The 10,857-nt window shown below is 34.1% G+C and overlaps 1 protein-coding gene across 2 annotated transcripts; it reads left to right on the forward strand.

Moving 5' to 3' along the window:
- The first annotated feature begins 6,345 nt into the window (after positions 1 to 6,345).
- LOC128013587 (sialic acid-binding Ig-like lectin 12) lies at positions 6,346 to 10,631 on the forward strand. Of its 2 annotated transcripts, XM_052596696.1 has the most exons (7): positions 6,346 to 6,546; positions 6,899 to 7,267; positions 7,397 to 7,723; positions 7,805 to 8,068; positions 9,192 to 9,279; positions 10,069 to 10,138; positions 10,257 to 10,631. In XM_052596696.1, exons 1-7 carry the CDS (start codon positions 6,501 to 6,503, stop codon positions 10,584 to 10,586), a joined length of 1,494 nt encoding a protein of 497 aa, XP_052452656.1. In that variant the 5' UTR covers positions 6,346 to 6,500; the 3' UTR covers positions 10,587 to 10,631. The 2 variants fall into 2 exon arrangements, with proteins under 2 accessions (XP_052452656.1, XP_052452657.1); XM_052596697.1 differs by lacking the exon at positions 7,805 to 8,068 and having other exon boundaries at positions 6,350 to 6,546; positions 10,257 to 10,630.
- Positions 10,632 to 10,857: the final 226 nt, after the last annotated feature.

Consider the following 10,857-nt stretch of genomic DNA (forward strand, 5'->3'; position numbering starts at 1 on the left):
AAATGTTTTTAAACAATGCGGATGAACCGAATATACGAAGGAAACTGTTAAAATTAACCACAGCATTAACAACGACCTTGAAGTAAGAGCGCAAGATTTATCTGATAATCAGATGCATGAAAGTAGCGTTTGTTTCATTAGCAAACAAACTAATCTGGCACGTTTTCTCTCAGAATCATTGACTACGTTTACAAGCTGTTAAAATTCGGGTTATGGTCGGGTTAAGGTCTTTATTTGGGTTTCTGAAACATTCGGGATAACCCGTTTACATGTGTGAGCAGAGAGAGTTACTCCTGTATACATGGAATGTGTAATCAGTCGCCAATATCCCGATGTAAACGGCGACGCACAGTTAGCGTCTGGACGTATGACGCAATGTGCGTCATTTCCGATTCTTCTTCCTGTATCCAAAGACTCAAAAGACCAAGATTCCTTGCGAATAGAACATGCGCAGAACACACATTTTGATCGGGATATGCCGAAACACCTTTACAAGACCAAATATTCGGGTTAGAAAAGGGGTACCCCAGGTATAATATCCCGGTTTTTAAAAACCGGGATATGAGCATATCCTGGTTTTTGCCGGTGTTTACATGGCCGTGCGCGACCGGGTTATTGCTAATATCCCGGTTTTGAACGGGTTATTGGCTGCATGTAAACGTAGTCATTCGCTGATGGAGAGGAAATGTTAAATAGAGATGAAGACATTTTCACACTCAAAGAGAAGCGATCTCGCTCTCATAGATGTGCCAGGCTATATCTGCAGCTAAACTGAATAAAAGCAGAATGAACTGATGAAACAAAAAAAAAAAAACACAAACAATTTATGAATGATGCAGTGCTTATTGACATTTATTACAGTACAGAAACTATAAAGTATATTTTCTACCTTATTATGTGCAGAAAATTTAAATAATTGCTAATTAAATGTAGCCTAGTATATAAAACAATCATAAAATTGCCATTAGGAAAAGAATATCGATTACAAATGATTGATTATTGTCCAGCAGTGTATTTGATTTATTACAGCTAATTAAAAGTAATTAAAAAAGAAGATAATTCCTTGTAATAATAATAATAATAATAATAAGCATAATAATAATAATAATAATAATAATAATAATTATTATTATTATATAGGCTACATACATAAAATTATTGTATTTGACATTTTTGTCACTTCTGAAATTATGGCTATGCCCCTGGTGTGACAAAATGTTACCTCATACATAATACTCTTTAAGCTCTTTTTTAAAAACTTGGCTTACATACATTTTTACGTATGTCATGTCGCATCTAACTTATGGTTCTCTAACCATAAATGCTACTGTAGTTTGCCCCCTGACTAAGCATTTAAAGAATTTAGCATTTCAATAATCCCGTGAATGCACTTAAAGAATGCAGAATCAAATCGTTATAATCGAATCGAATCGAATTTAATTGTGAATCGAATCGAATTGAATCGTTCTAAATTTGCAAAAATCGTTCTTGAATCGAATTGCAAACCTATGAATTGTAATCGAATCGAATCGCTGCCTTGCCAAAGATTCACAGCCCTAGTGTCTGTGCTTCCCTCCAGCTCTGTGTTGGAGGGCAGTTCAGTGACTCTGATCTGCAGCAGTGATGCAAATCCAGCAGTGAACTACACCTGGTCCAGAGAGAGTGAAGGACAGTTGAAGCAGCTGCAGACTGGAGACACTCTTACCTTCAATAGGACCGACCCGACACACAGAGGCTGGTACCACTGTACAGCTCAGAACCAACACGGCAGCCAAAACTCATCAGTGATGCTGGACATTCAGTGTGAGTAATACTTAACAGCAGATTTTACCTTGTCACATTCATTAGCACCTAGAAGTCAATTATAAAATTAAAGGTTATTACACTGTTATTGTGTAATAGTGCAAGAATAGTTACTATAAAAAAAGTTTATGTTGATTAAATTAAAGCCTAGATAATAATTAAAAAATCTCTAGATTGTTCAGTTAACCAATTAACCTTCCCACATCATTTAACCCTGATATACTGTTTTGATTTGAGTAGTCTGCAATATCAGGTAACCTATTTTTTTTTTTTTTTTTTTTAATAAATGTAGTGTTTTTTTACTCATTTAGGGTCATGAACATGCATGCAAAGTTTCTATACACTGATATGTTTTGACGTATAATTTCTGTTACATTCGTGATATTTGTTGGTCAATTTTTGTCAGGGTTTGGGGCTAAACACCTGCCTTTTGGGTTTGTGAGTGTGTGTTTGGATGGTTTGACAGCTCTCTGTGTCCACCTGTTTGATTTGAGTTGTCTCCGCCCTGCTTGTTTCTCCGTGTTAACCTTAATTGTTTGCCACCTGTTCTCAATGCTCTTCTAATTTTTTCCCTTTATAATTCCCTGTGTTTTGCTGTTCATGGCCAGACTGTTGTAAGTTTTACCAACAGCTCGAGCTGGTCTGTGTACTCACCTTGTTTTGTCTTGTCTTCAGGCTACAGTGTCTTTTGCTGATTTGCTCTGTCTCTTGTTCTCACGAATGCAGAACTCCAAGAAGATTCCAGCTCTCATGTCTCTGGTATTCGGCTGTCAAACGAGCTAAACTGTGGAACGATACTCATCTGCCTTGTCTTATCTGCTTTCAATAAAGCTCAGTGTAACCCGCAACTGAATCCAGCCCGTTTCTCTTGACAATTTTACCCTCATATTTATTATTCTGAGGCGACTCTACAGATCTGAAATAATAAAATGTATTAGTAATATGTATATTGTTTTTGTTTTTGTTTTTTTACTACCCTATGAAGGCAAAAATAAACTTTCCCCCCAATATTTTCAATAGGAAATATTATTTTATCAGCCAAAGTTTCAATATGCTGATGTGCTGTGAAATGTAGATACAGAAATGTTTACACATTTGAAATGTTGGCGGGTCAATTTGAGTTTTTCAACTCTAGTCCTGAAGTGCTAAAGTACTTTTTGTGAAAACAAAACCTGTTAACTGTAAGTCATGACGTGAAAATGACTTTCCAGCTAAAATTGTTACAAATCTCAAATATTTCAGAGCACAGAGTTTGGTAGTTTATAACTTTTTCACAGATTATTTTAGAAGTAATTAAATGTTATAAAACTTAATTTATAAAATCTTAAAGTTTATGAAAGTATAAAATATAAAATTCAGTACATTTTTTTTTATATTTTATAGAATACATAATTGTACATAACATTTTTATCTCCAAATCTTCAAGCAAATCAAAGCCAGTCATCTGAATAAGTTTTGTGCCAAATGTTAGGCTGATATCTAAATTTAAGTTTGTATATATATTTTAAATCATTTTTTTTTCCACTTTTGATGTCATTAGTACTGTAGTCATTAAATATTTGCCAAAGCTCTCACTATCTTGTTGTAGATCATTACACCATTATGCTACCTCAGAAGTCTGTCTGAAATCAGTCTCGTGAGGTACCTTTGTGTACTTTTGTACCTGATAAGACAGAGAGGCGTCAGCTGCCTAAGCTTTCAGATGCAACCACTGACATAAATGGCAATGCTAATGCTAATCTCTTACTTTTTAAATTCTCATTTTCCTGACGTCATACAGTAGTTATTTTGTTGTTAAAAGATTAATATAATCTGGCAATTGCATAATTGAATCAGCTAATCATCAGTGGTTTTCTAAACACTCACTTATTCTTCTTTAGGTTTGAATCATTTCTCTTTGCTGATTGGAGTTGTTGTTGTGGCTCTGGTGGTCATGTTGTTAAGCGCCATTACATGCATCTGTGTACGGTAGGTGCACAACACACATGAGCTATTGAGAATGATGTATAATAGAAGAGCACTGTGAAACCAGTAAGAAAAACACCTTCAGCATATTTGAGCTGATGATTATACTGTACATTAGCCAATTTCTGGAACATTTCTAAATGTATATTTGTCAGGCAAAAACATTACAATCATAAATAAGGTTTATTCACAACTCTATGGGTTTTTGAAAAATGTATAGCTAAGGATATACATTAGTATACTTTAACAGACTATTATGTCACATTTTAAAATGTATAAGTGCTATTGCAGTATTAATTAACTTTTAATCTAAGTAGCATTTAGCTTAAGAAAGATAATTCAAGCTAAATTTTCAAGCAGTTTTACAAATAGAAGCATGCAAGGTTTCATAATATAGATACATTTTTCAAACTGAACACAACGTTTTTGACGGTTTTGTGGTTGTCATGTGTTACTGTGACGAACAACACAGTGTTTACTCTTCAACTGTACATTTATGTGAACTTGAAATCAACTTCTCACACTACACACCAGTATAAGCACCTTGACACCTTTTGGTTAAAAGTGTATCATACACTATGTTCTAAAATGGAATCATAGTCGGAAGCTAAAATATTGGAGTCTGTTCCCATCACCCAAATCCCATGTTATTTATCCCAAAATCTGCAGACTGACTCTGACTTTTGGCAGCTAAAGAAGTCCTCCAGACTGCAGATTGGGGCAAAAATATGTCAAAATTGGTGTAGAGTCTTCTAGTCCTAACACTTAGTCAAAACCTATAAAATTCTAATTTTAATTAAATATGGATTACATCCAATTTCAACCCTCAAAAACAGAAGAATTTTGCTAAGCTTTAAATTATAAACCGTGTGTGAAATATATCAAAAAACAAAAATGTATTTGATGCTGTATTCCAGGCAGACTTTTGAGCCCGTAAGTCACGATTTCAAACCACGACTAATGACTTTGTACTGTTCCAGACAAGTCACGCCAAACTTCCTGAGCGTAAGGAATTGGAGCTAGATTATACATTTTATTGCAACATTTTATTCCACGGGTGGGAAGTCACGGGTTTGACTGCCGTTCCAGTGCACTTTCACGGGTTTAAGGTTGGAAAAACACTGGTTACTGGTTTTTAAATGAATATGTCCTGTATGAAACACACATACTGCTTGTTTAACACCATGAAGATAAAACAGATGATAATCATAATTGACTTGGTGGTAATTGTGGTAATAATGCCACTTTTGTATATAATCACAGTGTATCTGTTTGTATAGCTAAAAAACAGTGATGTCTTTTTAGCAGAATGTATAAAGTGGTTATTTAGCATTTTCTTATGTTTCGGTTTTTAACACACTTGGCAAAGGGAAAAGTGTCCTCTTTATCTACATGTTCAGAGCCTAGTGAAACTCCATGGTAAGACAAAACAATCAATTGATTTATTTTATAGACCTTATAGTCTAATAGGATTTGTTGTTGAGAAAAGTTTATAAGTCTTTATAATATTTTGAGGTTATTTATTGACCATACTGTGGCTTCTATTGTTTTCTTCTTCATAAGACCCCTGAAACGGAAACCTTGTGTTCTGTTTGTTTTTCAGAGGCATTGCCTCCTTCAGACTGCAGATGAGTTTTAGTTCTGTGATTCAACCAATGAAAGACAAACTGCAGCATCTTCCAATAAGTTTATGTAAAATAAATAAATATATATATATATATATATATATATATATATATATATATATATATATATATATATATATATATATATATATATAAATCTTGCATATATTACCCAAATAACTGTCTTTGAGATACAGTAAGTGGGAATGCTATTGTAAAGCTTTTTTTGGGGGGGGTTTCCCTCACTTTGGAGACACGAAATGAACACAGAAAGTATTTTGGCACTTTGTTTTAGTCACAGCGCTAATGTGATGAACAACACTGTTAACTCTGTTACAATATTAGAGTGAGGGAAACTGACTTCACATATCCACTAAAAATGACTTTGACTTTGAAATAATGTACAGAATAGAGATGTCAGTTGCAAGAAAAGCTCTTCCATAATTTGTTTGCAGATGCCACTTGCTTCGTCTTGTTATATCTAATGTAATGACATTCAGACATTTTTAATTGTGAATACATCTTAAAGAGTAATTATATATGCTAGTCCAATCTATTAATTTCTCTTCCTGTAAAACTCATATAAAGCTACACTTGAACATAAACACATGCTTTTCAAAACAGAAACAGGAAACTTCCACTGAATAGATGTGCTATGAGAAACAAAAAATGATGAAGTGAGCTATGATTTATTTACAACACAACACAGAAAGCCTAGAGTTGTAAATAAGCACTTTTTACACACCAAAACAAGCTCACAAACATCTGAACAATTTATACTAGAGCTTCCCATCACTGACTCAATTCTGTCCATTTAAATCAGTCCACAGGAGAATCAAGAGTTGAATAAATTAAATTAAATTAAATACATTACAACAAGTGATTGTTGAAGCACTCGCGTGTTTAAAGGTTCAGCGTGTGTGTTGATGCTGACACAGGAAATTCAGTCAGTATATGAAGTTACAGACTGTTCACACGACACACTTTCACACGGTTTCAAATCAGCAGCAGCTCAGGACTTGAGATCAATAAATACAAATCATTTAATGCATGTAAATACTAACGTGTACAAGAGTGTTTCAGACAGGATTGTCTGTTAATGAAGAGATGGACACAGCAGAGAAAATAATTATTTTCTGTTTTCTGTTAGAAGGTAGGATTTTCCTTCCTTTCTTCACATCTAGTGTTCAGTATGACTGAGAATGAACATCAACTAGTTTAACAAGTGCTAAACTTCATTCAGTCTGCTGCATTAAACTAAATGAGAACTTTTCATTTATTTTCTAGCTAAATCAATTAAATACTAACTAACATTGTTTTCTAAAGACTGCTATCTTATTCATCATATTTATAATATTACATTAATTACTATATTAAAATACATTAATAGTTACAAATATGCTTGATGTAGATTTCACTGTTGCTGTTGCTCTGCTCGTTCTCCCTTTAAAATGATACTGTTTACACCCTTAAAAATAATGCTTTTCATCACGTGTGTGTTGTAGGTGTTTGCTGTAGAGATTTCAACATCTATCTGCCAGAGAAGATTACAGCTCTCAGTGGATCTTGTGTGATCATAAAGTGCAGATTTGAGGTTAAAGAAGAATGTGACAAAAACCTCACAGAGAGAGCTACAGGAGAGTGGTACAAAGATGGGACTGATGTGAACAAAAACGTAATGTTTAACTCAAGCACATCAAGCCGAAACTTCTTAATTAGAGGAAATATAACTGGAAAATTAAAAGATAAGGACTGCACCACTGTATTTTATGACCTCAGATCAAATCACAGAGGTCAGTATTTCTTCAGGATTGAGAGTGAAGGTGGACTGAAACATACCTATAAACAAGCCAGTGTTTCAATAGATGTGATTGGTGAGTACATTTTTGACTGGAAATATTATTTATAAACACTTGTAGAACGATTCAATAGAAACGTGAGTTTTATGAGACTAGAAATTTCTTTTGAATCAAAAATAAGAATTGAATTTGTGTCTATTTCAGAGTCTCCTCCCAAACCCCGAGTGCAGCTGTATGTGGAGCAGAAGGAGGTGCAGGGTCAGGAGGAGGTGTTGGAGGTGTTGGAGGGGAGCTCTGTGAGTCTGCGCTGCTCTGCTGAGACTCTCTGCTCCTCTCCTCCACCAACTCTCACATGGAGCTCCACTCCCAGAATCCCCCTCAGTGAGAGCAGCAGACTACAGGAGCTCATCTCTGATCTGAACTTCACTGCTACTCACCGTGAGCACGGAGTCACTTTCACCTGCACTATAACCTACCAGCTACAGGACAAGACCAAAACAGAACAGGACAGCATCACACTACATCTTCAGTGTAAGTCATGCTTTTTAGTTTTGACTTGTGAATTATAATATTTCGATTTTTATTGTGAGGCCCTATTTCTTTTCTCTTCAGATTCACCCCAAAACACAACAGTGTCTGTGATTCCCTCCAGCTCTGTGTTGGAGGGCAGTTCAGTGACTCTGATCTGCAGCAGTGATGCAAATCCAGCAGTGAACTACACCTGGTCCAGAGAGAGTGAAGGACAGTTGAAGCAGCTGCAGACTGGAGACACTCTTACCTTCAATAGGACCGACCCGACACACAGAGGCTGGTACCACTGTACAGCTCAGAACCAACACGGCAGCCAAAACTCATCAGTGATGCTGGACATTCAGTGTGAGTAATACATAACGGCAGATTTACCTCCTCACATTCATTAGCACCTAGAAGTCAATACACTGCTATTGTGTAATAGTGCAAGAATAGTTACTATAAAAATGTTTATGTTGATTAAATTAAAGCCTAAATAATAATCAAATAGCCTCTTCAGTTAAGCAGTTAACCCTCCCACATTACTTTTATTTCAGTGTCATTTAACCCTCATATACTGTTTTGATTTTTGAGTTGTCTGAAATATCAGTTAACCTGTTTTATTTTCATAATTATTATTATTATTATTTTTTTTATTTTTTTTAATGTAGTGATTTTTTTCTCATTTAGGGTCATACACATGCATTCTGTTACATTCGTGATGTTTGTGGGTCAATCTGACCCCCATATTTACTATACAGATTTGAACTTATACATTTATTAGTAATATGTTGTTATTTTATTATTATTATTGTTTTTTTTTACTACCATATGAAGGCAAAAAGAAGCTTTCCCCAATATTTTCACTAGGAAATAATATTTTATCAGCCAAGGATGGAAAATGACTTTTCCAGCTAAAATTGTTACAAATCTTGAATGTTTCAGAGCACAGACTTAAGTTTTTTTCTTTTTTTTTCTTTTTTTTTTTTTTTTGTATATTACATACATGTATATTTTACATAACATGTTTACCTCCAAATCTTCAAGCAAATCAAAGTCAAAACATGTGAACAAGTTTTGTGCAATTTTGTATATACAAACAAGTTTGTATATGAATGAAAAAAAAAAATCCACTTTTGATGTAATTCATATTGTACTCATTAAATATTTGCCAAAGCTCTCACTATCTTGATGTAGATCTTTACACCATTATGCTACCTCAGAAGTCTGTTTGAAATCAGTTTCGTGAGGTACCTTTGTGTACTTTTGTACCTGATAAGACAGAGAGGCGTCAGCTGCCTAAGCTTTCAGATGCAACCACTGACATAAGTGGCAATGCTAATGCTAATCTCTTACTTTTTAAATTCTCATTCCCCTGCCATCATACAGTAGTTATTTCGTTGTTAAAAGATTAAGATAATCTGGAAATTGCATAATTGAATCAGTGAATCATCAGTGGTTTTCTAAACACTCAATTATTCTTCTTTAGGTTTGAATCATTTCTCTTTGCTGATTGGAGTTGTTGTTGTGGCTCTGGTGGTCATGTTGTTAAGCGCCATTACATGCATCTGTGTACGGTAGGTGCACAACACACATGAGGAATTAAGAATGATGTATAATAGAAGAGCACTGTGAAACCAGTAAGAAAAACACATTCAGCATATTTGAGCTGAGGATTTAACTGTACATTAGCCAAATCCTGGTACATTTTAAATGTATATTTGTCAAGAAAAACATTACAATAAATAAGGTTTATTCTAATTTTTATTTGTTTTTGAAAAATTAATAAGGATATAAATTGGTATAATTTAACAGACTATTATTAGGTCATATTTTAAATGTATAAGTGTTATTGCAGTATTAATAAACTTTTAAACTAAGTAGCATTTATTTTTAGAAAGATAACACAAGTTCATTTTTTTTTTTTTTTTTTTTGCAAATAGCTGTTTTACAAATAGAAGCATGCTAGGTTTTAAAATATAGATATAATTTTCAAATTGAACACAATGTTTTTGACACATGTGGTTGTCATGTGTTACTGTGATGAACAACACAGTGTTTATTCTTCAACTGTACATTTATGTGAACTTGAGGGAAATCAACTTCTCACACTACACACCAGTATAAGCACCTGGACACCATTTGCCGTTGAAAGCCTTTACAAAGAATAAAGAAGTTAGATCTGAGAAACCCTTAAGCATAAATAGTTTGTAGATCCCTCTTTTGATTACTTGTATCTAATGCAATGATGTTTATATATGTGACTTATGCCATTGCTGTCTGATTTATATATTTTGCCAACTGTGAAGCTTTTGTAAAATATTATTATTTTTATTTCTTTCTTTTTTTTTCTTTTTTTTTTTTAGAAAAGGGAATGGGAAGCTTTCACAGACTACACAAGAAGGCACCAAGAGAAGTGATCAAAGTACCAGTGAAGTGAGTTACAACAGAAACACAAAAACAACACAACAACTATAATAACACTAATAAATGCTAAAAAATATACATAAATTCTAGAGCTTTCCAGCACTGATTCAACCCTGTCAATCATTAGGTCGCTCCACATGAAAATCAAGACGACCCTGTTTATGTCATGATGTCATCTGCTGAAGCCGCAGCAAATCAAGACTCTGTCATTTATTCCCCCATTGTCTTCACAAAATCAGAATCACAAGAGTTTGGTAGCCTCGCTTTGCTTGACTACGCTGTGATGCAGGATTGTTCTGAAGGGCTGTTAAAGACTGAGAGCTCAATAGGAGAGTTTTCAAGAGCCAGAGAAGCACAGGTGATTGTGAGTGCGAATGTGCAAAAGAAACAAACAGAGGAAGAGATGTTTGAAGACTCTTCTCAGATTTACGCAAAAGTTAAACGCCGTAACCCATAGAAAACTGGAGAGTTTGCCATTCCTATATCAATTGTTTTTCCAAATATATATATATATATATATATATATATATATATATATATATATATATATATATTTCAGATACTGTATATATAAGCAAGATTTCTGCAACACTTTAGAATATTGTTTCTTACCAATAAGGAATTATTGAAGAACTAACAGGCAATTTTTCATACTGTTAACTACTAAGGAAGATATGTTAATTAATCAGTATGTAATACAATTTTGTGTTAAGTAACAGTTAGCTAAT

Source organism: Carassius gibelio, chromosome B24 (genome assembly GCF_023724105.1).
Source record: "Carassius gibelio isolate Cgi1373 ecotype wild population from Czech Republic chromosome B24, carGib1.2-hapl.c, whole genome shotgun sequence".
Lineage (NCBI taxonomy): Eukaryota > Metazoa > Chordata > Actinopteri > Cypriniformes > Cyprinidae > Carassius > Carassius gibelio.

Coding starts and splice junctions, on each gene's coding strand:
- LOC128013587 (XM_052596696.1), top strand. CDS start 6,501: ATGGACACAGCAGAGAAAATAATTATTTTCTGTTTTCTGTTAGAAG. Junction 7,268..7,396: donor TGTTTCAATAGATGTGATTG/GTGAGTACATTT, acceptor TGTCTATTTCAG/AGTCTCCTCCCAAACCCCGA. Junction 8,069..9,191: donor AGTGATGCTGGACATTCAGT/GTGAGTAATACA, acceptor ATTCTTCTTTAG/GTTTGAATCATTTCTCTTTG.